Source organism: Mugil cephalus, chromosome 8 (genome assembly GCF_022458985.1).
Source record: "Mugil cephalus isolate CIBA_MC_2020 chromosome 8, CIBA_Mcephalus_1.1, whole genome shotgun sequence".
Lineage (NCBI taxonomy): Eukaryota > Metazoa > Chordata > Actinopteri > Mugiliformes > Mugilidae > Mugil > Mugil cephalus.
In genome coordinates this window covers 13,842,697-13,868,641 of record NC_061777.1, presented here as the reverse complement: position 1 = coordinate 13,868,641, position 25,945 = coordinate 13,842,697, and the positions used below count along the sequence as shown (strand labels likewise).

The 25,945-nt window shown below is 41.3% G+C and overlaps 8 protein-coding genes across 14 annotated transcripts in view; 6 read left to right on the top strand and 2 right to left on the bottom strand.

Moving 5' to 3' along the window:
- LOC125012198 (polyubiquitin-B-like) overlaps positions 1-20,043 on the top strand; it is a 28,965-nt gene extending 8,922 nt beyond the window's left edge. Inside the window, exon 2 of the mRNA XM_047591995.1 lies at positions 19,306-20,043. Within this exon, the coding sequence (XP_047447951.1) occupies positions 19,315-19,806 (492 nt within the window). The 5' untranslated portion in view covers positions 19,306-19,314 and the 3' untranslated portion in view covers positions 19,807-20,043. The remainder of the gene's footprint in view (positions 1-19,305) is intronic.
- On the bottom strand, positions 345-11,022 carry LOC125012187 (uracil-DNA glycosylase-like). Of its 2 annotated transcripts, XM_047591980.1 has the most exons (7): positions 10,469-11,007; positions 2,960-3,021; positions 2,763-2,858; positions 1,573-1,670; positions 1,150-1,238; positions 862-1,040; positions 345-771 (listed from the first exon to the last, which is right to left on the bottom strand). In XM_047591980.1, the coding sequence occupies exons 1-7, from the start codon at positions 10,500-10,502 to the stop codon at positions 631-633; spliced, it is 699 nt and encodes a 232-aa protein (XP_047447936.1). In that variant the 5' UTR covers positions 10,503-11,007; the 3' UTR covers positions 345-630. The 2 variants fall into 2 exon arrangements, with proteins under 2 accessions (XP_047447936.1, XP_047447937.1); XM_047591981.1 differs by lacking the exons at positions 345-771; positions 862-1,040; positions 1,150-1,238; ... (1 more) ...; positions 2,763-2,858; positions 2,960-3,021 and adding exons at positions 7,743-8,184; positions 8,275-8,453; positions 8,563-8,651; positions 8,988-9,085; positions 10,181-10,276 and having other exon boundaries at positions 10,407-11,022.
- Positions 3,494-7,893, top strand: LOC125012199 (polyubiquitin-like). 2 transcript variants are annotated; one of them, XM_047591998.1, is made up of 2 exons: positions 3,494-3,540; positions 3,646-4,349. In XM_047591998.1, exon 2 carries the CDS (start codon positions 3,655-3,657, stop codon positions 4,120-4,122), a length of 468 nt encoding a protein of 155 aa, XP_047447954.1. In that variant the 5' UTR covers positions 3,494-3,540; positions 3,646-3,654; the 3' UTR covers positions 4,123-4,349. The 2 variants fall into 2 exon arrangements, with proteins under 2 accessions (XP_047447954.1, XP_047447953.1); XM_047591997.1 differs by lacking the exon at positions 3,646-4,349 and adding an exon at positions 6,493-7,893 and having other exon boundaries at positions 3,498-3,540.
- On the top strand, positions 6,237-12,621 carry LOC125012203 (polyubiquitin-B-like). Of its 2 annotated transcripts, none has more exons than XM_047592003.1 (2): positions 6,237-6,387; positions 11,891-12,621. In XM_047592003.1, the coding sequence occupies exon 2, from the start codon at positions 11,900-11,902 to the stop codon at positions 12,365-12,367; it is 468 nt and encodes a 155-aa protein (XP_047447959.1). In that variant the 5' UTR covers positions 6,237-6,387; positions 11,891-11,899; the 3' UTR covers positions 12,368-12,621. The 2 variants fall into 2 exon arrangements, with proteins under 2 accessions (XP_047447959.1, XP_047447957.1); XM_047592001.1 differs by lacking the exon at positions 6,237-6,387 and adding an exon at positions 11,630-11,785.
- LOC125012204 (polyubiquitin-B-like) lies at positions 14,486-15,442 on the top strand. Its single transcript, XM_047592004.1, has 2 exons — positions 14,486-14,624; positions 14,730-15,442. Exon 2 carries the CDS (start codon positions 14,739-14,741, stop codon positions 15,201-15,203), a length of 465 nt encoding a protein of 154 aa, XP_047447960.1. The 5' UTR covers positions 14,486-14,624; positions 14,730-14,738; the 3' UTR covers positions 15,204-15,442.
- LOC125011754 (ubiquitin-like) lies at positions 16,421-17,258 on the top strand. Its single transcript, XM_047591030.1, has 2 exons — positions 16,421-16,527; positions 16,935-17,258. Exons 1-2 carry the CDS (start codon positions 16,421-16,423, stop codon positions 17,242-17,244), a joined length of 417 nt encoding a protein of 138 aa, XP_047446986.1. The 3' UTR covers positions 17,245-17,258.
- Positions 20,044-20,567: 524 nt separating the features above from the next.
- Positions 20,568-23,554, bottom strand: unga (uracil DNA glycosylase a). Of its 2 annotated transcripts, XM_047591966.1 has the most exons (7): positions 23,331-23,554; positions 22,808-23,014; positions 22,618-22,713; positions 21,811-21,908; positions 21,385-21,473; positions 21,097-21,275; positions 20,568-21,009 (listed from the first exon to the last, which is right to left on the bottom strand). In XM_047591966.1, exons 1-7 carry the CDS (start codon positions 23,427-23,429, stop codon positions 20,869-20,871), a joined length of 909 nt encoding a protein of 302 aa, XP_047447922.1. In that variant the 5' UTR covers positions 23,430-23,554; the 3' UTR covers positions 20,568-20,868. The 2 variants fall into 2 exon arrangements, with proteins under 2 accessions (XP_047447922.1, XP_047447921.1); XM_047591965.1 differs by lacking the exon at positions 23,331-23,554 and having other exon boundaries at positions 22,808-23,257.
- alkbh2 (alkB homolog 2, alpha-ketoglutarate dependent dioxygenase) lies at positions 22,913-25,620 on the top strand. 3 transcript variants are annotated; one of them, XM_047591974.1, is made up of 4 exons: positions 22,913-23,052; positions 24,099-24,439; positions 24,518-24,716; positions 24,791-25,620. In XM_047591974.1, the coding sequence occupies exons 2-4, from the start codon at positions 24,145-24,147 to the stop codon at positions 25,098-25,100; spliced, it is 804 nt and encodes a 267-aa protein (XP_047447930.1). In that variant the 5' UTR covers positions 22,913-23,052; positions 24,099-24,144; the 3' UTR covers positions 25,101-25,620. The 3 variants fall into 3 exon arrangements, with proteins under 3 accessions (XP_047447930.1, XP_047447931.1, XP_047447928.1); XM_047591975.1 differs by lacking the exon at positions 22,913-23,052 and adding an exon at positions 23,638-23,785; XM_047591972.1 differs by lacking the exon at positions 22,913-23,052 and adding an exon at positions 23,643-23,809.
- The last annotated feature ends 325 nt before the right edge of the window (positions 25,621-25,945 follow it).

The window sequence follows — 25,945 nt, the reverse complement described above, 5'->3', positions numbered from 1 at the left end:
GTCTGAAGATGTAACAAAAAGACAACTGTAGGGTTGAGACTTTAAAATTGACATTGTTATATTCTCCTTGAAATGGGTGGTGCTGGAGCAGATCCCAAATAAAGTTCTTCGTAAAAAATCACAAGTTGCTCCTGCACCAATATTTAAACTCTGTTTCTTGGGTCGTGGGTCAACCATCAACATTCATCCGGACCAACATATTACAGGTGTTGTGTGACTTCCTTTTAAAACTTGAGTGCATCTGCAATATCTTCATTAAACTGTTTCCAGTTACTAGAGGAAGTGAGCACTGAGGAACAGAGACAGGAACCGAATATTAAACAAATGTGAGAAATCAAAACAACCGCTTTTTGGAACCACTTTAGTTGAACCCAAATTTCAGTAAATACAGAGAAGGAAACAAACATATTTACAACAATGGAACTGCCAACAGCAGATCATACAAAAATACATCCCAACAGCAAGTCTGAACAAAAAGGCTTAAAAAAGTAGAAGAACAAGGAAAAGGCAGTGTATAAAACAAAAACTCTTCAACTTAAATACAGATTGCTGAAACAGGAAGTTAGAAAGCTTAGGATTTTGGTGTGTAGTTAATCAACACATATTAGAAAAGCAAACATACATAACAAGTTAAAGTGCCTTCCAGTCAATGGGAGACTTTCCAGATTTCTTGAGCAGCTCGTTGGCCCTTGAGAAATGCTGGCACCCAAAAAAACCCCGACGAGCGGACAGGGGAGATGGATGCGCAGCTTGCAGCACGTGGTGGCGATTCTGTAAAACAGAGTGTGAAAACTGAGCATGAAAACATAAATAATAAACACAGCTGAAAGAATTTGCATTAACACAACTGTATGGACTCACTGTGTCGATAGAAGCTCCTTTCCTCTTAGCTTCCACTCCCCACAGCATGAAGACGAGGCCTTCCATGTTGTTGCTGAGCCACTGCACCACAGCGTCAGTGAAGGACTCCCAGCCTTCGCCTTTGTGCGTATTAGACTTGCCTTTCCGGGTGGTCAGCGCAGCATTGAGCAACAACACACCTGGTGAGCGGAGTCACAGATTGAGAAAAGAGACGCTTTGTTAATGTCAGACAGTTCCCTTGTTGTGTAACTGTGTGTAAATGTTCAGCAGACTATATTTAATAAGTACCTTGATTGGCCCATCCAGTCAGATCTCCATGTCCAGGGTGCTGGAAGCCGTCAATGTCAGAGAGCAGCTCTTTGTATATATTCTGCAAACTGGAAACATAAAAATTGAAGAAACTAAATCGAAATACTGACTTAACAGCACAATTAGATTTGGATGGCTGTGTGTCTATCCTGCACTTCTGGGGAACATCTGGCACCAGGATGCAAGATGCAAAGTATGATCATGTGTTCTTGGTGTTCAGGTGGTGGAACGTATCAAAGTAACAAAGATAAATGCCAGGACCCAGGTTAACAGGAAACTATCTTCAATGTTATTCACTTCGCAAGTTGGAGGTTTTAATCTTGTCAAGTCAAACAATCTAAGAATAAAAAAAAATAGTGGTATGTGTTGTTTCCTATCTGAGAAACTCAAAAGGCTTCAAACCTGCGTGGAGGAGGCACTGGCCTTTTGACACTAAAACACAACCCATGGGCCTCGTCAGGATTATGGTATGGATTCTGGCCAAGAATCACCACTTTGACCTGGAATTACAAACACATCTTTAGATGAGAAAACAGTGACAAATAATTAACAATTAATAATTTAAGGACATCGTTAGATAGCACACTTTTAATCGTTTAAAAAAAAAAAGGGAAATCCAGGTAACCATCTGTCCATCCTGAACCCCTCAGCATAAATTTGCACAAACAGGACGCACAATTTTAATTAGTAATTTAAGTAGTGATAATGACTGTATGTATTTTGGTAAAAATGTGCCAAATTTCTTCAGTGGTTACAATCCAATTTGTCTCCTCGAGGCTCTATAGACGCATCAATACATAGATTAAGTGAAAAATGACCTCCTGCCACTAAGCGTCGCTGTTGTTGTTTGAAAACTACAACTGGTTTTGTCTGTATAGGAAATGTACGCAGGCTATATAAACTCTTTCCAAATGTTTCTACTGTGTCAAAAATATCATATGCATTACTTGCTGCATTACTTGAGATGTAATATTTAAGTTTTGTGAAGGAATAAATGTTAAATAATAATAATAATAAAAAAAAAGATTTGTCAATTGTCAAATTACTTGATTTAGAATCAAAATCAGAAAAAAAATTATTTATCCCCGAAGAGCAATTAGGAGGCGAAGAGCGGTACATAAACTAAGAGCAAGAGAATAAAATAACAAAAAGAGTAAAAAACAAAATCACAAAAGTGGGCAAAAACAGCGTATTATGTACAATGGCAGGCCTGCTGCCAGTAACAGAGGCTCTGTTGTGTCGGTAAACTGAATATAACACACTATACACTATATATTACATACACATATGACTGTATTAGAGGCTTTGAACACTCACTTGCCAGTTCAATAGGTACATTAATGAAAATGAATGCACTGTAATATAACAGTCCTGCACTAAATATCATCTTTGTGGAGGTTATTGTATTCAGAAAAATAATTGTGTGTTTTCATCTGGAGGCTGTGGTTAATATAACATTAAATTGTACTGTGTTGTACTGATACACATTTCTATTAATTTGACAACTCCCATTTCAGTCACTTGTGTTGTCTAGCATTTTGCAAAGTCTGCGCATGTCAGGCAACGTCCAGCACAACGCAATTAAAACTTACATCTCGGATGTCACACGTCTGTGTCCAGGTAAAGATATGTTCATCAGGTGGGTACACAACGTGATGTTCCCTCTCCTCAGACACAAAGTTCATCAGCTGTGACAGAGACGTGCTCTCATTAAAACTTGTAAAAACAAACAAAACAAACAAAACACACACACACACTCCATGTGCAACGTACTGACTGGCCTCCTGACCTCTTTGAAATAAGGCTCTCCAAACTCAGCAGACAGCGCCGGTCTCCAGCTCTCTCCGATCCGATAATGTATTGAGAACTGGTACGAAACGTACAGCCGGATGCGAAATTGAATTTACCCGAAAATCCACCGGGACCGTCCTCCACTCGGCGTCAACACCCACCGGGCGCGTCACGGGCGCGGAACGGCAAAGTCTACAAGTCTGGCTTTGTTTCCCTCTAAACAACTTCTTAAAGTAGCTTGGACTTGAACAGATTAGTTAAAAAAAGAAAGTCCCTTGTCCCAGCCCAGCTGTTTCTCCTCCGCCACACCTGCAACACCTGCCTAATAAACCTGTTAGGTGGTGACGCAATGCTGCGTGATCAAAACACGCATTTTATAGTGGAGTAATGTTTGGAAAATAGAAACCGAAAATAATCAAAGCAGAGAGGGAAAATGAATCGTAAGTGAAGGGGAGGGTGTTTAAATCAGCTGGGTCAGACTGTATATAAACAGAGGAGCTAAAAGTTTTCACACAGCTATTGAGCATCGTGACAAGTGGCATCTCTGAACAAAAAAGGAAGACAAGATATCACCCCAAGGTATGAAGCTCTCTTCATAAAATGAACAATGATGAAGCAACGTTTGACAATTAGCAGAGATGTCTTTTTGCTGCATCTTAAATTATATTTTGAATTCTCTTTCAGACTGTTAAGATGGAACTAATCATCAAAACACTGGATGGGACGTCCCACAGGCTGGTTGTGAACCCACAGGACACTGTTGGATCCCTGAAAACACAAATCCATAGACTACTGAAGGTGCCTGTGCACAAACAGAAGCTGATGTTTGTAAACGGCCAAACGACAACTCTCAGCGACGACACCAAACCTTTGTCCTACTACGGCTTGCAGTCCGGCTCCCATGTCTCCCTGCTGATCGTCGAGCCTCCTATCATCCAAGTGTTCCTCAGGAACGAGAAGGGGCAGACGAGCACCTACGATATCAAACCCAACGAGACGGTGAACGACTTCAAGCGGAGTGTGGAGCAGAGGGAGGGGGTACCGGTGAGCCAGCAGAGGCTTGTTCACGAAGACAGGGAGATGTCTGCTGGAAAGCTGTCGGACTACAACGTGAGGGCGCACAGCACCATCTACCTGACCTTCCGACTGAGAGCAGGCTGAGGACATAGTGGACGACGCACCAGGAAATTAATTCTTTACACCTATTTTATATTTATTAGTAGTTTTAATATAAATCATCAACGCATTCCACAATGTGTAATTCCGCCTTAATAACTTTGTTTTGTTTAGCAAACAACAAAGCCATTCCATACACACAAGATTCAGTGTTATGCTTTTATTTTGAAAAATCCATGAAATCCATGAACCCAGATATTGTAAAAAATGTCATATAAATAAAAGTCGATGTGAATTTACATGCCTCTTTGCATTTTCTCCGCCTAAACCCTCAGCTCAGCTCAAATCTATGACACAATTTCACGAACGCAAATAGTACTCTCTGAAGATCCACCAGTCGTGTTGGTGGCCATGGCTGATCTGTCCTATGTGCCGGTGTCGCCTCATGACCAATGGAGCGTCACCTGATTGGTTAGACGTTGGATGAATAGAGAGGGAGATCGATTGCTTCTCCCTGCTCACCCGGAAGTTAAGTCCAGCTTATTCGGAGCTTTTTCCGCCTGGGCTCAACAATGACTTCTACGAACTAGCATGGATTTGGAAGAGTGGATTCGCCTCAGTTTCAGTTAATTTAAGATAGTTTTGGGTCATTTCAGTTAGGTTAGGTCATATTCCGTTTATTGTTTTATGGTTATTTATTGAACTGAAATAGTTACTGTTGGCCGTAACTACGCCAAAACAACACATCGATAAACTTATCTAACAGCCCTCCAGAACGTAACTTAAGAAGTAATCTAGGGTATAACTTCATCAAAAATACAGTATGAATTAATATTACTTGACACTAAATATGCCTAGATTCCAGTTGTTTCTTCGTAATGCAGTGATCCATTTACTTCCGGCTTCCAGGAGCCTGCAAATCTGGCTACTTTTCAAATCTGTTGGTTCAGTCACTCGTACAACAGCTCTTTTTTTAAATCAGTTTTACAACTTAGACGCCATTAAAGGCTATGATTCAAACTAATACTGTTCATCTCCATGTTCATCTGTCACTTTCTGCCACACAGTGCTCCGTAACCATGGAGACTTCGGCTAGTTGTGACGTCACGCGCATACCTTCTATGCCGTAGGTGTCAAACTCTGGTCCGCAGTGTAATTACATTTGGCCCTCGAGACCAAATACCAAATGAGTACTAGAGCCGGTATTACACATTGACTGTATATACTAGGTATTAAACAGCGCATGTATCGCTCTCCTCTGTTGACAGTTGTCACAGCGTCCTCGTGATACTACTGGCACCGCACTACCCCCTATTTTTTATTTATTTATTTTATTTTTTTGTCTAAGAAATACAGCCCTTAAAGGTAAAACAAGACGCTGAAAAGTCTTGCGGCATGCAACCCCCAAAACATAAGCAAAATGCTTTATATGGCTATACTTTTTGTATAAAGAGCCAGGCCTATGTACTTATGTACCACCCACCTAGACCAGACCAGGCACCCCCACCTCATAGCAATGACACTCCTTGAAGGCAACAGACATCCCCAGCTGGATGTAGCCTGACACAAGCACACACACAAAAACAGTTAAGGAACAACTCAAAAAAACATGAAAAACACCACAGCACAATTTCACATCTTGCTGCCAGACCCCACAGGACACCCTCAGAAGGCAGGTGGCCAGACAACAGACACAGGCCCTCTGAGGGCTTCCCAACTGTCTCAGTCGTTTTGGAGGCACAAAAGAGACCTATACACAATATTAGCAAGGTGGAAATAATGTTATGACTGATCAGTGTAAATAAAGGATCTCTTCCACCACTGTTGATTTGCAGTATACTTCTCTATGTTTTTGTTTTTCTTGTTGCATTGTTAGAAGTACTTGTCATGGCTACTATTTTCTGCTTTGGTTTTGTTTCCCTCTAAACAAGTTCTTAACGCAGCTAAACGGAATCACAGTTCATGGTTGGACTTGAACAGATTAGTTAAAAAAAAGAAAGTCCCTTGTCCCAGCCCAGCTGTTTCTCCTCCGCCACACCTGCAACACCTGCCTAATAAACCGGTTAGGTGGTGACGCATTGCTGCGTTATCAAAACACGCATCTTATAGTGGAGTCATGTTTGGAGAATAGAAACCGAAAATAATCAAAGCAGATAGGGAAAATGAATCGTAAGTGAAGGGGAGGGTGTTTTGATCAGCTGGGTCAGACTGTATATAAACAGGGGAGCTAAAAGTTTTCACATAGCTATTGAGAATCGCGACAAGTGGCATCCCTGAACAAAAAAAAGGAGGACAAGAAATCATCCCAAGGTATGAAGCTCTCTTCATAAAATGAACAATGATGAAGCAACATTTGACAATTAGCAGAGATGTCTTTTTGCTGCATCTTAAATTATATTTTGAATTCTCTTTCAGACTGTTAAGATGGAACTGATTATCAAAACAATGGATGGGACATTACACCCGCTGATTGTGAACCCACAGGACACTGTTGGATCCCTGAAAACACAAATCCATAGACTACTGAAGGTGCCTGTCCACAAACAGAAGCTGGTGTTTGTAAACGGCAAAAAAACAACTCTCAGTGACGAGACCAAACTTTTGTGCGACTACGGCTTGCAGTCCGGCTCCTATGTCTCCCTGCTGATCGTCGAGCCTCCTCCCATCAACTCTCCCATCAATCCTATCATCCAGGTGTTCCTCAAGAACGAGAAGGGGCAGACGAGCACCTACGATATCAAACCCAACGAGACGGTGGATGACTTCAAGCGGAGAGTGGAGCAGAGGGAGAGGGTACCGGTGAACCAGCAGAGGCTCATTCACGAAAGCAAGGAGATGTCTGCTGGAAAGCTGTCGGACTACAACGTGAGGGCGCACAGCACCATCTACCTCACCTTCCGACTGAGAGGAGGCTGAGGACATGGAGGACGATGCACCAGGAAATTAATTCTTTATAATTATTTTATATTTATTAGTAGTTTTAATATAAATCATCGACGCATTCCACAATGTGTAATTCCGCCTTAATAACTTTGTTTTGTTTAGCCGACAACAAAGTCATTCCACACACACAAGATTCAGTGTTATGCTTTTATTTTGAAAAATCCATGTTACCCAGAAATTGTGAAAAATAAAATATAAATAAAAGTCTTTGATGTGAATTTACACGCCTCTTCTCATTTCCTGTGTCTAAACCCTCAGCTCAGTGGGTGGAGCTGCACTGTTTCAGGTCTGAAGATGTAACAAAAAGACAACTGTAGTGTTGAGACTTTAAAATTGACATTGTTATATTCTCCTTGAAATGGGTGGTGCTGGAGCAGATCACAAGTTGCTCTCACACCCACATTTACCTTCGACGTTCATCAGGACCAACATTTTACAGGTGATGTGTGACTTCCTTTTAAAACTTGAGCGCATCTGCAATTTCTTCATTAAACTGTTTCCAGTAACTAGAGGAAGTGACATCAGCACAGCACTGGGGAACAGAGACAGCAACTGAATATTAAACAAATAAAATGTTAATCAATTTACCAATATATCCGGGACCACAGTAAGAAAAAAAAAAATCATTTTCAGCAGTGGACTAAGGATAAAAGATCTTACTGCCTCATACACAACGTTTCAGATTAGACGGAAATAATCGAACTCAGAGAAATCAAAACAACCGCTTTTTGGAACCACTTTAATTGACCCCAAATTTCAGTAAATACAGAGAAGGAAACAAACATATTTACAACAATGGAGCTGCCAACAGCAGATCATACAAAAATACATCCCAATAGCAAGTCTGAACAAAAAGGCTTAAAAAAAAAAGAACAACGAGGAAAAGGCAGTGTATAAAACAAAACTCTTCAACTTAAAAAAGATGAACATAACATACTATTGCTGAAACAGGAAGTTAGAAAGCTTATGGTTTTGGTGTGTAGTTAATCAACACATATTAGAAAAGCAAACATACATAACAAGTTAAAGTGCCTTCCAGTCAATGGGAGACTTTCCAGATTTCTTGAGCAGCTCGTTGGCCTTTGAGAAATGGTGGCACCCAAAAAAACCCCGACGAGCGGACAGGGGAGATGGATGCGCAGCTTGCAGCACGTGGTGGCGATTCTGTAAAAAAGAGTGTGAAAACTGAGCATGAAAACATAAATAATAAACACAGCTGAAAGAATTTGCATTAACACAACTGTATGGACTCACTGTGTCGATAGAAGCTCCTTTCCTCTTAGCTTCCACTCCCCACAGCATGAAGACGAGGCCTTCCATGTTGTTGCTGAGCCACTGCACCACAGCGTCAGTGAAGGTCTCCCAGCCTTTGTCTTTGTGCGTATTAGACTTGCCTTTTCGGGTGGTCAGCGCAGCATTGAGCAACAGCACACCTGGTGAGCGGAGTCACAGATTGAGAAAAGAGACGCTTTGTTAATGTCAGACAGTTCCCTTGTTGTGTAACTGTGTGTAAATGTTCAGCAGACTATATTTAAAAAGTACCTTGTTTGGCCCATCCAGTCAGATCTCCATGTTTAGGGGGCTGGAAGCCGTCAATGTCAGAGACCAGCTCTGTGTATATATTCTGCAAACTGGAAACATAAAAATTGAAGAAACTAAATCGAAATACTGACTTAACAGCACAATTAGATTTGGATTGCTGTATGTCTATCCTGCACTTCTGGGGAACATCTGGCACCAGGATGCAAGATGCAAAGTATGATCATGTGTTCTTGGTGTTCAGGTGGTGGAACGTATCAAAGTAACATAAAGATAAATGCCAGGACCCAGGTTAACAGGAAACTATCTTCAATGTTATTCACTTCGCAAATTGGAAGTTTTAATCTTGTCAAGTCAAACAATCTAAGAATAAAAAAAAATAGTGGTATGTGTTGTTTCCTATCTGAGAAACTCAAAAGGCTTCAAACCTGCGTGGAGGAAGCGTTGGCCATTTGACACTAAAACACAACCCATGGGCCTCGTCAGGATTATGGTATGGATTCTGGCCAAGAATCACCACTTTGACCTGGAATTACAAACACATCTTTAGATGAGAAAACAGTGACAAATAATTAACAATTAAAGATTTAAGGACACCGTTACATAGCACACTTTTAATCGTTGAAAAAAAAAAAAAAAGGAAATCCAGGTAACTATCTGTCCATCCTGAACCCCTCAGCATAAATTTGCACAAACAGGACGCACAATTTTAATTAGTAATGAAAGTAGTGATAATGACTGTATGTATTTTGGTAAAAATGTGCCAAATTTCTTCAGTGGTTACAATCCAATTTGTCTCCTCGATGCTCTATAGACGCATCAATACATAGATTAAGTGAAAAATGACCTCCTGCCACTAAGCGTCGCTGTTGTTGTTTGAAAACTACAACTGGTTTTGTCTGTATAGGAAATATACGCAGGCTATATAAACTCTTTCCAAATGTTTCTACTGTGTCAAAAATATCACATGCATTACTTGCTGCATTACTTGAGATGTAATATTTAAGTTTTGTGAAGGAATAAATGTTAAATAATAATAATAATAATAAAAAAGGTTTGTCAATTGTTCAATTACTTGATTTAGAATCAAAATCAGAAAAAACTTTATTTATCCCCGAAGAGCAATTAGGAGGCGAAGAGGGGTACATAAACTAAGAGCAAGAGAATAAAATAACAAAAAGAGTAAAAAACAAAATCACAAAAGTGGGCAAAAACAGCATATTATGTACAATGACAGGCCTGCTGCCAGTAACAGAGGCTCTGTTGTGTCTGTAAACTGAATATAACACACTATACACTATATATTACATACACATATGACTGTATTAGAGGCTTTGAACACGCACTTGCCAGTTCAATAGGTACACTAATGAAAATGAATGCACTGTAATATAACAGTCCTGCACTAAATATCATCTTTGTGGAGGTTATTGTATTCAGAAAAATAATTATGTGTTTTCATCTGGAGGCTGTGGTTTGTATAACATTAAATTGTATTGTGTTGTACTGATACACATTTCTATTAATTTGACAACTCCCATTTCAGTCACTTGTGTTGTCTAGCATTTTGCTAAGTCTGCGCATGTCAGGCAACGCCCAGCACAACGCAATTAAAACTTACATCTCGGATGTCACACGTCTGTGTCCAGGTAAAGATATGTTCATCAGGTGGGTACACAACGTAACGTTGCCTCTCCTCAGACACAAAGTTCATCAGCTGTGACAGAGACGTGCTCTCATTAAAACTTGTAAAAACAAACAAAACAAAACAAATAAAACACACACACACACACACACATACACACATACACACACTCCATGTGCAACGTACTGACTGGCACCCTGACCTTGTTGAAATAAGGCTTCCCAAACTCAGCAGACAGCGCCTGTCTCCAGCTCTCTCCGATCCCCGGTGGGGTCTGTGCGGAAGCGAGTCTCTCCATCGCGATTCACCTGTCGCGGGCGATCCTGTCCAGCTGCTTCGGAGACAGAAACGTAGGGGACGGCCTCGGCGGCTCCGGCTCCGTCGCAGAGGGCTTAAGCTTCTTCTGTATTACTTTAATGTATTGAGAGCTGGTAAGAAACGTACAGCCGGATGCGAAACTGGATTTACCCGAAAATCCACCTGGACCGTCCTCCGCTCGGCGTCAACACCCACCGGGCGCGTCACGGGCGCGGAACGGCAGCGGAGCGCTGGCTTGCGATCTTGCCATATCACAAGATCACGCGAAAATCCTGGACGTACGCGATACCGCGGGGTTACATTCCAGACGTTGTCCTTACTTTTATTGTCCTCATAAAAAGAATGTGTTCTGTCCATTTTATTGTATATACTATGGGCAAACCCATCGTGACTTCCTATATAAGTATTTCTGTGCCATCAGTTTGAATATAAATTGCTAGGTAAATGTAGATTACATAAAAAAAAAGTCCAACCTCATAAAATTCAACAATAAAAAAATCAGCCTAATAAAATTTCCCCTCGAAGATACAACGTCAAACAATTCAACCTCTAAGCTTCAACCTCCATGTTTCAACCACAAACCTTCAACCTCCAATTTTCAACCACAAACCTTCAACCTCCAACATTTACCGGTGAGCAGGGGGAAGCAATCGATCCCCATCTCTATTCATCCAACGTCTAACCAATCAGGTGACGCTCCATTGGTCATTAGGCGACACCGGCACATAGGACAGATCAGCCATGGCCACCAACACGACTGGTGGATCTTCAGAGAGTACTACAGTTACTCTCTGAAGATTACTACAATTTGCAGTATACGTCACTGCGTTTTTGTTTTTCATTTGGCATTGTTAGAAATACTTGTCATGGCTAATATTTTCTGCTTTGGTTTTGTTTCCCTCTAAACAACTTCTTAAAGTAGCTTGGACTTGAACAGATTAGTTAAAAAAAGAAAGTCCCTTGTCCCAGCCCAGTTGTTTCTCCTCCGCCACACCTGCAACACCTGCCTAATAAACCGGTTAGGTGGTGACGCAATGCTGCGTGATCAAAACACGCATCGTATAGCGGAGTCATGTTTGGAGAATAGAAACCGAAAGTTATCAAAGCAGAGAGGGAAATGATTCTTAAATGAAGGGGAGGGTGTTTTGATCAGCTGGGTCAGACTGTATATAAATAAAGGAGCTAAAAGTTTTCACATAACTATTGAGAATCGCGACAAGTGGCATTCCTGACAAAAAAAGGAAGACAAGAAATCATCCCAAGGTATGAAGCTCTCTTCATAAAATGAACAATAATGAAGCAACATTTGACAATTAACAGAGATGTCTTTTTGCTGCATCTTAAATTATATTTTGAATTCTCTTTCAGACTGTTAAGATGGAACTTTTTATCAAAACACTGGATGGGACGTCCCACAGGCTGATTGTGAACCCACAGGACACTGTTGGATCCCTGAAAACACAAATCCATAATCTACTGAAGGTGCCTGTCCACGAACAGAAGCTAATGTTTGTAAACGGCAAAACGACAACTCTCAGTGACGACACCAAACCTGTGTGCTACTACGGCTTGCAGTCCGGCTCCCATGTCTCCCTGCTGATCGTCGAGCCTCCTATCATCCAGGTGTTCCTCAGGAACGTGGACGGGCAGACGAGCACCTACGATATCAAACCCAACGAGACGGTGAACGACTTCAAGCGGAGAGTGGAGCAGAGGGAGGGGGTACCGGTGAGCCAGCGGAGGTTCATTCACGAAGGCAAGGAGATGACAACTGGAAAACTGTCGGACTACAACGTGAGGGCGCACAGCACCATCTACATGACCCTCCGACTGAGAGGAGGCTGAGGACATAGTGGGCGACACACCAGGAAATTAATTCTTTATACTTTTTTTTTTTTTTTATTTTTATTAGTATTTTTAATATAAATTATCGACGCATTCCACGATGTGTAATTCCGCCGTAATAACTTTGTTTTGTTTAGCTGACAACAAAGTCATTCCATACACACAGGAGATCAATGTTATGCTTTTATTTTGAAAAATCCATGTTACCCAGAAATTGTAAAAAATTAAATATAAATAAAAGTCTTTGATGTGAATTTACACGCCTCTTCTCATTTTCTCCGCCTAAACCCTCAGCTCAGCTCAAATCTATGACACAATTTCACGAACGCAAATAGTACTCTCTGAAGATCCACCAGTCGTGTTGGTGGCCATGGCTGATCTGTCCTATGTGCCGGTGTCGCCTAATGACCAATGGAGCGTCACCTGATTGGTTAGACGTTGGATGAATAGAGAGGGAGATCGATTGCTTCTCCCTGCTCACCCGGAAGTTAAGTTCAGCTTTTTCGGAGCTTTTTCCGCCTGGGCTCAACAATGATTCCTACGAACTAGCATGGATTTGGAAGAGTGGATTAGCCTCAGTTTCAGTTAATTTAAGATAATTCTGGGTCATTTCAGTTAGGTTAGATCATATTCCATTTATTGTTTTATGGTTATTTATTGAACTGAAATAGTTACTGTTGGCCGTAACTACGCCAAAACAACAACGTCGATAAACTTATCTAACAGCCCTCCAGAACGTAACTTAAGAAGTAATCTAGGGTATAACTTCATCAAAAATACAGCATGAATTAATATTACCTGACACTAAATATGCCTAGATTCCAGTTGTTTCTTCGTAATGCAGTGATCCATTTACTTCCGGCTTCCAGGAGCCTGTAAATCTGGCTACTTTTCAAATCTGTTGGTTCAGTCACTCGCACAACAGCTCTTCGTCATTTTTTAAATCAGTTTTGCAACTTAGACGCCATTAAAGGCTATGATTCAAACTAATACTGTTCATCTCCATGTTCATCTGTCACTTTCTGCCACACAGTGCTCCGTAACCATGGAGACTTCGGCTAGTTGTGACGTCACGTGCATACCTTCTATGCCGTAGGTGTCAAACTCTGGTCCGCAGTGTAATTACATTTTGCCCTCGAGACCAAATACCAAATGAATACTAGAGCCGGTATTACACATTGACTGTATATACTAGGTAATAAACAGCGCATGTATCACTCTCCTCTGTTGACAGTTGTCACAGCGTCCTCGTGCTACTACTGGCACCGCACTACCCCCTATTTTTTATTTATTTATTTTATTTTTTTGTCTAAGAAATACAGCCCTTAAAGGTAAAACAAGACGCTGAAAAGTCTTACGGCATGCAACCCCCAAAACATAAGCAAAATGCTTTATATGGCTATACGTTTTGTATAAAGAGCCAGGCCTATGTACTTATGTACCACCCACCTAGACCAGACCAGGCAACCCCCACCCCATAGCAATGACACTCCTTGAAGGCAACAAATATCCCCAGCTGGATGTAGCCTGACACAAGAACACACACAAAAACAGTTAAGGAACAACTCAAAAAAACATGAAAAACACCACAGCACAATTTCACATCTTGCTGCCAGACCCCACAGGACACCCTCAGAAGGCCAGTAACCAGACAACAGACACAGGCCCTCTGAGGGCTTCCCAGTTTTGGAGGCACAAAAGAGACCTATACACAATATTAGCAAGGTGGACATAATGTTATGACTGACCAGTGTAAATAAAGGATCTCTTCCACCACTGTTGATTTGCAGTATACTTCTCTATGTTTTTGTTTTTCTTGTTGCATTGTTAGAAATACTTGTCATGGCTAATATTTTCTGCTTTGGTTTTGTTTCCCTCTAAACAAGTTCTTAACACAGCTAAACGGAATCACAGTTCATGATTGCACTTGAACAGATTAGTTAAAAAAGTCCCTTGTCCCAGCTCAGCTGTTTCTCCTCCGCCACACCTGCAACACCTGCCTCATAAACCGGTTAGGTGGTGACGCATTGCTGCGTAATCAAAACACGCATTTTATAGTGGAGTCATGTTTGGAGAATAGAAACCGAAAATAATCAAAGCAGAGAGGGAAAACGAATCTTAAATGAAGGTGAGGGTGTTTTGATTAGCTGGGTCAGACTGTATATAAATAGAGGAGCTAAAAGTTTTCACACAGCTATTGAGCATCGTGACAAGTGGCATCCCTGACAAAAAAAGGAAGACAAGAAATCATCCCAAGGTATGAAGCTCTCTTCATAAAATGAACAATGATGAAGCAACATTTGACAATTAACAGAGATGTCTTTTTGTTGCATCTTAAATTATATTTTGAATTCTCTTTCAGACTGTTAAGATGGAACTGATCATCAAAACACTGGATGGGATGTCCCACAGGCTGATTGTGAACCCACAGGACACTGTTGGATCCCTGAAAACACAAATCCATAATCTACTGAAGGTGCCTGTCCACAAACAGAAGCTGATGTTTGTAATCGGCCAGACGAAAACTCTCAGTGACGACAACAAACCTTTGTCCTACTACGGCTTGCAGTCCGGCTCCCATGTCTCCCTGCTGATCGTCGAGCCTCCTACCATCCAGGTGTTCCTCAGGAACGAAAAGGGGCAGACGAGCAGCTACGATATCAAACCCAACGAGACGGTGAACGACTTCAAGCGGAGAGTGGAGCAGAGGGAGGGGGTACCGGTGAGCCAGCAGAGGCTCATTCACGAAGGCAAGGAGATGACAACTGGAAAACTGTCGGACTACAACGTGAGGACGCACAGCACCATCTTCCTGACCATCCGACTGAGAGGCTGAAGACATAGTGGACGACGCACCAGGAAATTAATCCTCTATACTTTTTTTTTTTATTTTATTTTTATTAGTAGTTTTAATATAAATCATCGACGCATTCCACAATGTGTAATTCCGTTTTGTTTAGCCGACAACAAAGCCATACCATACACACGAGATCAGTGTTATGCTTTTATTTTGAAAAATCCATGTTACCCAGAAATTGTAAAAAATTAAATATAAATAAAAGTCTTTGATGTGAATTAACATGCCTCTTCTCATTTCCTGTGCTTAAACTCTCAGCTCAGTGGGTGGAGCTGAACTGTTTCAGGTCTGAAGATGTAACAAAAAAGACAACTGTAGCGTTGAGACTTTAAATGGGTGGTGCTGAAGCAGATCCCCAGTAAAGTTCATCGTAAAAAAATATAAATAAATAAATAAAAATATATCAAAATCACAAGTTGCTCCTGCACCCATATTTAAGCTCTGTTTCTTGGGTCTTGGGTCAACCATCAACATTCATCAGGACCAACATTTTACAGGTGTTGTGTGACTTCCTTTTAAAACTTGAGTGCATCTATGCAATATCTTCATTAAACTGTTTCCAGTTACTACAGGAAGTGACATCAGCACAGCACTGGGGAACAGAGACAGGAACTGAATATTAAACAAATAAAATGTTAATCAATTTTACCAATATATCCAGGATCACAGTAAGAAAAAAAATCATTTTCAGCAGTGGACTATGGATAAAAGATCTTATTGCCTCATACACAACGTTTCAGATTAGACGGAAATAATCGAACTCAGAGAAATCAAAACAACCGCTTTTTGGAACCACTTTAACTGACCCCAAATTTCAGTAAATACAGAAAAGTAAACAAACATATTTACAACAATGGAGCTGCCAACAGCAGATCATACAAAAATACATCCCAAAAGCAAGTCTGAACAAAAAGGCTTAAAAAAAGAAGAAGAACAAGGAAAAGGCAGCGTATAAAACAAAAACTCTTCAACTTAAAACAGATGAACATAACATACTATTGCTGAGGACAGGAACAGGAAGTTAGAAAGCTTATGGTTTAGGTGTGTACTTAATCAACACATATTAGAAAAGCAAACATACATAACAAGTTAAAGTGCCTTCCAGTCAATGGGAGACTTTCCAGATTTTTTGAGCAGCTCGTTGGCCTTTGAGAAATGCTGGCACCCAAAAAAACCCTGATGAGCGGACAGGGGAGATGGATGCACAGCTTGCAGCACATGGTGGCGATTCTGTAAAACAGAGTGTGAAAACTGAGTGTCACGTCCACCTGGTAAAACCAGGTGTCAGACAACACGACAACCAGTAAACAAACAAGTCTTGTGGAAATGAGCAAGCGTGATTTATTGTAACAAAGGAAAACACGCTAAGGTGAGGGAGGATGGGACAAAGAGGTTGTGCCAAATAAAATGAAAGTAATATAACAAAAGACGGCCTATCTGAGCTACCTCTGGAAAAAGAAAATCAACAAAAATACCTAACTGGCTTGTCTACCAAGAGACTTTCCCCAAAACAATACAGCGGTGGCACAACCCATAAACCTAGTGGAATAACAATAATCACCTACGTGAGTGCCCAAAATGTACAGGGTACCCCGTCTTACCTAGTCCCAAAAACCTCCCACACACAAAAGTCGCTGCAAGAGCACTAAGAGACAAAGACAGCAAAATCATGTGCAGCCAAATCAAGAGGCAGGAGAAAAGAGGCTGAAGGCCTGAGACGTCCTCCATCTTAAGGTTTCTCCTCTGTTGTGATTGTCGAGACTCCTACATCAAGCCTCCTATCAATCCTCCCACTCAGGTGTTCCTCATAAACGAGAAGGGGAAGTCGAGCACCTACGATATCAAACCCAACGAGACGGTGAACGACTTCAAGCGGAGTGTAGAGCAGAGGGAGGGGGTACCGGTGAGCCAGCAGAGGTTCATTCACGAAGGCAAGGACATGACAACTGGAAAACTGTCAGACTACAACGTGAGGACGCACAGCACCATCTACCTGACCCTCCGACTGAGAGGAGGCTGAGGACATACTGGACGACACAGCAGGATTAATTCTTTATACTTTTTTTTAATTATTATTATTTTATATTTATTCGTAGTTTTAATATAAATCATCGACGCATTCCACAATGTGTAATTCCGCCTTAATAGCTTTGTGTTTTGTTTAGCTGACAACAAAGTCATTCCATACACACGAGAGATCAATGTTGTGCTTTTATGGTGAAAAAATCCATGTTACCCAGAAATTGTAAAAAATTAAATATAAATAAAAGTCTCTGGTGTGAATTTACACGCCTCTTCTCATTTCCTGTGCCTAAACCCTCAGCTCAGCTCAAATCTATTACACAATTTCACGAACGCAAATAGTACTCTCTGAAGATCCACCAGTCGTGTTGGTGGCCATGGCTGATCTGTCCTATGTGCCGGTGTCGCCTCATGACCAATGGAGCGTCACCTGATTGGTTAGACGTTGGATGAATAGAGAGGGAGATCGATTGCTTCTCCCTGCTCACCCGGAAGTTAAGTTCAGCTTTTTCAGAGCTTTTTCCGCCTGGACTCAACAATGATCCATATGAACTAGCATGGATTTGGAAGAGTGGATTCGCCTCAGTTTCAGTTAACTTAAGCTAGTTTTGAGTCATGTCAGTTAGGTTAGGTCATATTCCGTTTATTGTTTTATGGTTATTTATTGAACTGAAATAGTTACTGTTGGCCGTAACTACGCCAAAAAAACAAACAAACAAAAAAAAACCAATGTCGATAAACTTATCTAACAGCCCTCCAGAACGTAACTTAAGAAGTAACCTAGGGTATAACTTCATCAAAAATACAGTATGAATTAATATTACTTGACACTAAATATGCCTAGATTCCAGTTGTTTCTTCGTAATGCAGTGATCCATTTACTTCCGGCTTCCAGGAGCCTGTAAATCTGGCTACTTTTCAAATCTGTTGGTTCAGTCACTCGCACAACAGCTCTTTTTTTAAATCAGTTTTACAACTTAGACGCCATTAAAGGCTATGATTCAAACTAATGCTGTTCATCTCCATGTTCATCTGTCACTTTCTGCCACACAGTGCTCCGTAACCATGGAGACTTCGGCTAGTTGTGACGTCACGTGCATACCTTCTATGCCGTAGGTGTCAAACTCTGGTCCGCAGTGTAATTACATTTGGCCCTCGAGACCAAATACCAAATGAGCACTAGAGCCGGTATTACACATTGACTGTATACACTAAGTATTATACAGCGCATGTATCACTCTCCTCTGTTGACAGTTGTCACAGCGTCCTCGTGCTACTACTGGCACCGCACTACCCCCTATTTTTTATTTATTAATTTTTCATTTCCAGACAACAGACACTAACCCTCTGAGGGCTTCCCAACTGTCTCAGTCGTTTTGGAGGCACAAAAGAGACCTATACACAATATTAGCAAGGTGGACATAATGTTATGACTGATCAGTGTAAATAAAGGATCTCTTCCACCACTGTTGATTTGCAGTATACTTCTCTATGTTTTTGTTTTTCTTGTTGCATTGTAAGAAATCCTTGTCATGGCTACTATTTTCTGCTTTGGTTTTGTTTCCCTCTAAACAAGTTCTTAACGCAGCTAAACGGAATCACAGTTCATGGTTGGACTTGAACAGATTAGTTAAAAAAAGAAAGTCCCTTGTCCCAGCCCAGCTGTTTCTCCTCCGCCACACCTACAACACCTGCCTAATAAACCGGTTAAGTGGTGACGCATTGCTGCGTGATCAAAACACGCATCGTATAGCGGAGTCATGTTTGGAGAATAGAAACCGAAAATAATCAAAGCAGATAGGGAAAATGAATCGTAAGTGAAGGGGAGGGTGTTTTAATCAGCTGGGTCAGACTGTATATAAACAGAGGAGCTAAAAGTTTTCACATAGCTATTGAGAATCGCGACAAGTGGCATCCCTGAACAAAAAAAAGGAGGACAAGAAATCATCCCAAGATATGAAGCTTTCTTCATAAAACGAACAATGATGAAGCAACATTTGACAATTAACAGAGATGTCTTTTTGCTGCATCTTAAATTATATTTTGAATTCTCTTTCAGACTGTTAAGATGGAACTAATCATCAAAACAATGGATGGGACATTACACCCGCTGGTTGTGAACCCACAGGACACTGTTGGATCCCTGAAAATACAAATCCATAGACTACTGAAGGTGCCTGTCCACAAACAGAAGTTGGTGTTTGTAAACGGCAAAAAAACAACTCTCAGTGACGACACCAAACTTTTGTGCGACTACGGCTTGCAGTCCGGCTCCCATGTCTCCCTGCTGATCGTCGAGCCTCCTCCCATCAATCCTCCCATCAATCCTACCATCCAGGTGTTCCTCAGGAACGAGAAGGGGCAGACGAGCACCTACGATATCAAACCCAACGAGACGGTGGATGACTTCAAGCGGAGTGTGGAGCAGAGGGAGGGGGTACCGGTGAGCCAGCAGAGGCTCATTCACGAAGACAGGGAGATGTCTGCTGGAAAACTGTCGGACTACAACGTGAGGGCGCACAGCACCATCTACCTGACCCTCCGACTGAGAGCAGGCTGAGGACATAGTGGACGACGCACCAGGAAATTAATTCTTTATACCTATTTTATATTTATCAGTAGTTTTAATATAAATCATCGACGCATTCCACAATGTGTAATTCCGTTTTGTTTAGCCGACAACAAAGTCATTCCATACACACAAGAGATCAATGTTATGCTTTTATTTTGAAAAATCCATGTTACCCAGAAAATGTAAAAAAAATAAATATAAATAAAAGTCTCTGATGTGAATTTACACGCCTCTTCTCATTTCCTGTGTCTTAACCCTCAGCTCAGTGGGTGGAGCTGCACTGTTTCAGGTCTGAAGATGTAACAAAAAGACGACTGTAGTGTTGAGACTTTAAAATTGACATTGTTATATTCTCCTTGAAATGGGTGGTGCTGGAGCAGATCCCAAATAAAGTTCTTCGTAAAAAATCACAAGTTGCTCTCACACCCACATTTACCTTCGACGTTCATCAGGACCAACATTTTACAGGTGATGTGTGACTTCCTTTTAAAACTTGAGCGCATCTGCAATTTCTTCATTAAACTGTTTCCAGTTACTACAGGAAGTGACATCAGCACAGCACTGGGGAACAGAGACAGCAACTGAATATTAAACAAATAAAATGTTAATCAATTTACCAATATATCCGGGACCACAGTAAGAAAAAATAATCATTTTCAGCAGTGGACTAAGGATAAAAGATCTTACTGCCTCATACACAACGTTTCAGATTAGACGGAAATAATCGAACTCAGAGAAATCAAAACAACCGCTTTTTGGAACCACTTTAATTGACCCCAAATTTCAGTAAATACAGAGAAGGAAACAAACATATTTACAACAATGGAACTGCCAACAGCAGATCATACAAAAATACATCCCAACAGCAAGTCTGAACAAAAAGACTTAAAAAAAAAAAAGAACAAGGAAAAGGCAGTGTATAAAACAAAAACTCTTCAACTTAAAAAAGATGAACATAACATACTATTGCTGAAACAGGAAGTTAGAAAGCTTATGGTTTTGGTGAGTAGTTAATCAACACATATTAGAAAAGCAAACATACATAACAAGTTAAAGTGCCTTCCAGTCAATGGGAGACTTTCCAGATTTCTTGAGCAGCTCGTTGGCCTTTGAGAAATGCTGGCACCCAAAAAAACCCCGATGAGCGGACAGGGGAGATGGATGCACAGCTTGCAGCACATGGTGGCGTTTCTGTAAAACAGAGTGTGAAAACTGAGCATGAAAACATGATAATAAACACAGCTGAAAGAATTTGCATTAACAAGTGTATGGACTCACCCTGTTGATAGAAGCTCCTTTCTTCTGAGCGTACGCTCCCCACAGCATGAAGACGAGGCCTTCCATGTTGTTGCTGAGCCACTGCACCACAGCGTCAGTGAAGGACTCCCAGCCTTTGTCTTTGTGCGAGTTGGCCTGGTGTGCTCGGACGGTCAGCACAGCATTGAGCAACAGCACACCTGGTGAGCAGAGTCACAGATTGAGAAAAGAGACGCTTCGTTAATGTCAGACAGTTCTCTTGTTGTGTAACTGTGTGTAAACATTCAGCAGACTATATTTAAAAAGTACCTTGTTTGGCCCATCCAGTCAGATCTCCATGTCCAGGGTGCTGGAAGCCATCAATGTCAGAGACCAGCTCTTTGTACATGTTCTCCAAACTGGAAACATAAAAATTGAAGAAACTAAATTGAAATACTGACTTTACAGCACAATTAGATTTGGATGGCTGTGTGTCTATCCTGCACTTCTGGGGAACATCTGGCACCAGGATGCAAGATGCAAAGTATGATCATGTGTTCTTGGTGTTCAGGTGGTGGAACGTATCAAAGTAACATAAAGATAAATGCCAGGACCCAGGTTAACAGGAAACTATCTTCAATGTTATTCACCCCGCAAGTTGGAGGTTTTAATCTTGTCAAGTCAAACAATCCAAGAATAAAAAAAAAATAGTGGCATGTGTTGTTTCCTATCTGAGAAACTCAAAAGGCTTCAAACCTGGGTGGAGGAGGCACTGGCCTTTTGACACTAAAACACAACCCGTGGGCCTGGTTAGGACCATGGTAAGGATCCTGGCCAAGAATCACCACTTTGACCTGGAATTACAAACACATCTTTAGATGAGAAAACAGTGACAAATAATTAACAATAATTTAAGGACACCGTTACACAGCACACTTTTAATCATCAATACATAGATTAAGTGAAAAATGACCTCCTGCCACTAAGCGTCGCTGTTGTTGTTTGAAAACTACAACTGGTTTTGTTTGTATAGGAAATGTACGCAGGCTATATAAACTCTTTCCAAATGTTTCTACTGTGTCAAAAATATCACATGCATTACTTGCTGCATTCATTTAGGGTGCAATATTTAAGTTTTGGGAAGGAATAAATGTTAAATAAAAAAAAGGTTAAAAATTGTCAAATTACTTGATTTAGATGTCTGTTGTGTCTGTAAACTGAATATAACACACTATACACTATATATTACATACACATATGACTGTATTAGAGGCTTTGAACACGCACTTGCTAGTTCAATAGGTACACTAGTGAAAATGAATGCATTGTAATATAACAGTCCTGCACTATACATCATCTTTGTGGAGGTTATTGTATTCAGAAAAATAATTGTGTGTTTTCATCTGGAGGCTGTGGTTTGTAATGCCATTAAATTGTAATGTTTTGTACTGATACACATTTCTATTAATTTGACAACTCCCATTTCAGTCACTTGTGTTGTCTAGCGTTTTGCAAAGTCTGCGCATGTCAGGCAACGCCCAGCACAACGCAATTAAAACTTACATCTCGGATGTCACACGTCTTTGTCCAGGTAAAGACATGTTCATCGGGTGGGTACACAACGTGACGTTTCCTCTCCTCAGACACAAAGTTCATCAGCTGTGACGGAGACGTGCTCTCATTAAAACTTGTAAAAACAAACAAAACACATACACACACACTCCATGTGCAACTTACTGACTGGTTCCCTGACCTGTTTGAAATAAGGCTTCCCAAACTCAGCAGACAGCGCCTTCCTCCAGCTCTCTCCGAACCCGGGGGGGGTCTGTACGGAAGCGAGTCTCTCCAGCGCGATTCTCTTGTTGCGGGCGATCCTGTCCAGCTGCTCCGGGGACAGAGGAGCAGAGGACGGCCTCGACGGCTCCGGCTCCGCCGCAGAGGGCTTCTGCTTCTGCTTCTTCTGTATTATTTTAATGTATTGAGCGAAACACAGAGCTGGTAAGCAACGTGCAGCCGGAGGCGAAACTGGATTTAGAAAGCGTCTGCGAAGCAGTACACACATTGTCGTGTTGCGAGCACCGCGTTTAACAACATCCAAGAACATGTTGGTGTTGGTGAACGCAGCTTGAACGCGCTGAATGCGTCGCGGGAAACTACAGCTCCTTCAAAATTCGAAATAAATGAATGAAATATACCAGGAAAAAAAAGTGTTTAGCGTTACAAGCTACACGCGCGTTTAAGGTCAAGTTACTGTCTCAAGAAGAAGTGACGCTCACCGTGTCCTTCGCATCCTCCTCGGTCTCATTTAACTCCGTAGAACTCCTCTTTTTCGGGACTGCCGAAAAAAACGAGTTAATTGTTTTCTGTCCAATCATTCTGCGGATAAGCACTTTGGCGACTTGACTAAAATGTCTAAAATGAGAGCAAAGCACCAGCAGGCTCCTCAGAAACCCCCAAACTGCCCCAGTGGGATTAAACACTTCGCGCCAAGAGTGACTGACGAAAGCAGTTATGTTAATGAGCCAAGTGCTGTTCAAGACAAACCACTGTCTACCAGCACCGACGGCAGCACCTAACACGTAGCCATATTTACATTTTTAAAAACACGTTTATGCCACTTTTCTGAACCCTCTGTTCTTGATTTCTTCTTATTTTGGAGAAGTGGGCGAAAATGGAACTTGTTAAAGTGGCCATAAACCGAAACGAGTTGTTTGCTAGTTTAACTCGACAGGTAACGATTTGAGTCACTTTTCAGGTAACCGCTTTCTGTTTCCAGGTTCTCAGCTGTTTTTATTTGTCTTCTTTCAATATGTTTATGTTGACCTACCCTTAACCTTTGTTTTGGTCACGTTTGAGATCCTCTTACAGTTTATTTACAGTTAATTTAGAAAAAGGAAAACATGTTTCTTAGCCAATAGATAAAGCAACCTGATCACTAAGTTAAAGGATCCAACTTTAACAAAAATACTTGAAATTACAGTATCATGAACCACTCTACTGGGACCATTATTTATTTTAAAGGAATTCTTCTTTGTTTTATCCAGGTATAAAAAAAACCTTACAATCCTTAATCTGCACCACCAACACCAGATGACCGCAATGGAAAAGTGTGTCATTCAAGGACATAATAAACGCTCTAACACCAACGAAGCCCTGAGAAGGAGTCCACGGAAGAAGGTTAAACTGGAGGAGGATGAGAGGATGAAGAATAAGGGGGAAGATGAGGAGGAAGATGAGGACGCAGCTTTAGGAGAGTTCTCCCATCCTGTTCCGTGGCAGAAAATAGAGGCAGAAGGACTGGACTGTGATTATGCATTGCTCTTCTCGAAAAAGGAAGCAGACCATCTTTTTAAACAGCTGGAGGAGGAGGTGGTATACGCAACAGGTACGTCAAACATTTTTTCTGTAAAGTTATGAGTGGTTGCACTTTTAGTTTATCCCGTTGTTGCTGTTTCTGTTCCAGGTGAAGAATCGAAGGTGAAGGTCTTTGGAAAGTTGTATAATATACCAAGAAAGCAGGCGACGTATGGAGATGCGGGTTTAACTTATACTTATTCTGGTGTCACATGTTTGGCCTGCCCTTGGACTTCAACCTTGGAATACATCCGGGATGCCGTCACAAACACAACAGGACAGACGTTTAACTTTGTCTTGGTGAACAGGTGAGAAATAATAAGCTGAAAATTTCACAGTCCGAGATAAATATCATCCTGAAAGTGTTTATTGTCTCCACCAGGTACAAAGACGGGCAGGATCACATGGGCGAGCACCGCGATGACGAGAAGGAGCTGGACCCTATCTGTCCCATCGCCTCCGTTTCCTTGGGGGCAGCACGAGACTTCATCTTCAGACACAGAGACGCTCGGGGGAAACAGAGCTGCAGACAGATTGAGCCCGTGAAGCTGGAGCTGGCTCATGGAAGCCTGCTCCTCATGAACCCACCAACCAACACCTTCTGGTATCACAGCCTTCCTGTTCGCAGGAAGGTCCTCTCGCCTCGGATTAACCTCACCTTTAGACGTGTCCTACTGCACAGCAAGAAGTAAAGAAGGCCAGGTGCAGATTATGGACTTGGTCAGGTGCACTCACCCCCATGAATCACTGACAGCTGAGCCTTGGTTTAGGCTGTTCGGAAATCCTCAAGTACATCAACAAAGAAAAAATCTGTAAATAATCTCCTTTTGCAGAATTAGAGACTAAGTGATGACGGAAAATGGGATAAGTGAAGACTGTTTTTTGGAAGTAAAGGAAAGGAAAACAATGCAGCTCTTTAAAAGGTTACTGGTGCTTGTTGTTATTCATTTATCTGTGGGTTATGTTTAGTTGAGATTAAACTCAGAACTCTGCATGAATGTGAGAAGGCTGTTGGCTGATCGATGAATTGATGCGACCTGAGGAAGGATGTTCATCTACTGGTCTGATATATTGTGCAGAGATTTCAGCCGCATTTAAAGATTTTATAAGTGGCCACCTCCAAATATTACTTTGTCAATTTCTTTTTTGACAACCTCTCGTCTCAAAAAGTAGTGAATCATTTTCTTGCTTTAATAAAGACTATAAAGTGAATTGTTGTGATTTTTTTTTTAATACCTGAAAACGATCACCTTTACAAACTGCACACAAATCCACGCAATCTCACATGAATATACATTAGTGCAAACTGCAGACGTTACGGAGTTTTGAACCGTTTCTCATGTAGATTTCGTTGGTTTAGTAGGAAACGGCAGTTACCACTTTCACAGGATTAAAAATATGCAGGATGGTACTAAATACTTCTTATGCATTAACCGAGATGAACCCGTTAAAGCCCGACACCATGCCAAACGGGCTGTGATGCACCATGTTTTCAGGGAGGGTCCTCGCCGGACACTCTCATTCGTCGTAGCACTCG

Excerpts from the sequence above, each read along its gene's own strand:
- LOC125012199 (XM_047591997.1), top strand. The coding sequence starts at position 6,502 with ATGGAACTGATTATCAAAACAATGGATGGGACATTACACCCGCTGATT.
- LOC125012203 (XM_047592003.1), top strand. The coding sequence starts at position 11,900 with ATGGAACTTTTTATCAAAACACTGGATGGGACGTCCCACAGGCTGATT.
- unga (XM_047591965.1), bottom strand. The coding sequence starts at position 23,158 with ATGTTCTTGGATGTTGTTAAACGCGGTGCTCGCAACACGACAATGTGT. Across the intron at positions 22,714-22,807 it reads GGAAGCCTTATTTCAAACAG|CTGATGAACTTTGTGTCTGA; the intron begins GTCAGGGAACCA and ends TCTCCGTCACAG. Across the intron at positions 21,010-21,096 it reads AAGGAGCTTCTATCAACAGG|AAACGCCACCATGTGCTGCA; the intron begins GTGAGTCCATAC and ends TCTGTTTTACAG.
- LOC125011754 (XM_047591030.1), top strand. The coding sequence starts at position 16,421 with ATGGATGCACAGCTTGCAGCACATGGTGGCGATTCTGTAAAACAGAGT. Across the intron at positions 16,528-16,934 it reads GTCAGACAACACGACAACCA|GCCTGAGACGTCCTCCATCT; the intron begins GTAAACAAACAA and ends AAGAGGCTGAAG.
- alkbh2 (XM_047591974.1), top strand. The coding sequence starts at position 24,145 with ATGACCGCAATGGAAAAGTGTGTCATTCAAGGACATAATAAACGCTCT. Across the intron at positions 24,440-24,517 it reads GGAGGTGGTATACGCAACAG|GTGAAGAATCGAAGGTGAAG; the intron begins GTACGTCAAACA and ends TTTCTGTTCCAG. Across the intron at positions 24,717-24,790 it reads AACTTTGTCTTGGTGAACAG|GTACAAAGACGGGCAGGATC; the intron begins GTGAGAAATAAT and ends TGTCTCCACCAG.
- LOC125012187 (XM_047591981.1), bottom strand. The coding sequence starts at position 10,502 with ATGGAGAGACTCGCTTCCGCACAGACCCCACCGGGGATCGGAGAGAGC. Across the intron at positions 9,086-10,180 it reads AGACGTGTGACATCCGAGAT|GTCAAAGTGGTGATTCTTGG; the intron begins GTAAGTTTTAAT and ends TTGTAATTCCAG. Across the intron at positions 8,185-8,274 it reads AAGGAGCTTCTATCGACACA|AATCGCCACCACGTGCTGCA; the intron begins GTGAGTCCATAC and ends TCTTTTTTACAG.
- LOC125012204 (XM_047592004.1), top strand. The coding sequence starts at position 14,739 with ATGGAACTGATCATCAAAACACTGGATGGGATGTCCCACAGGCTGATT.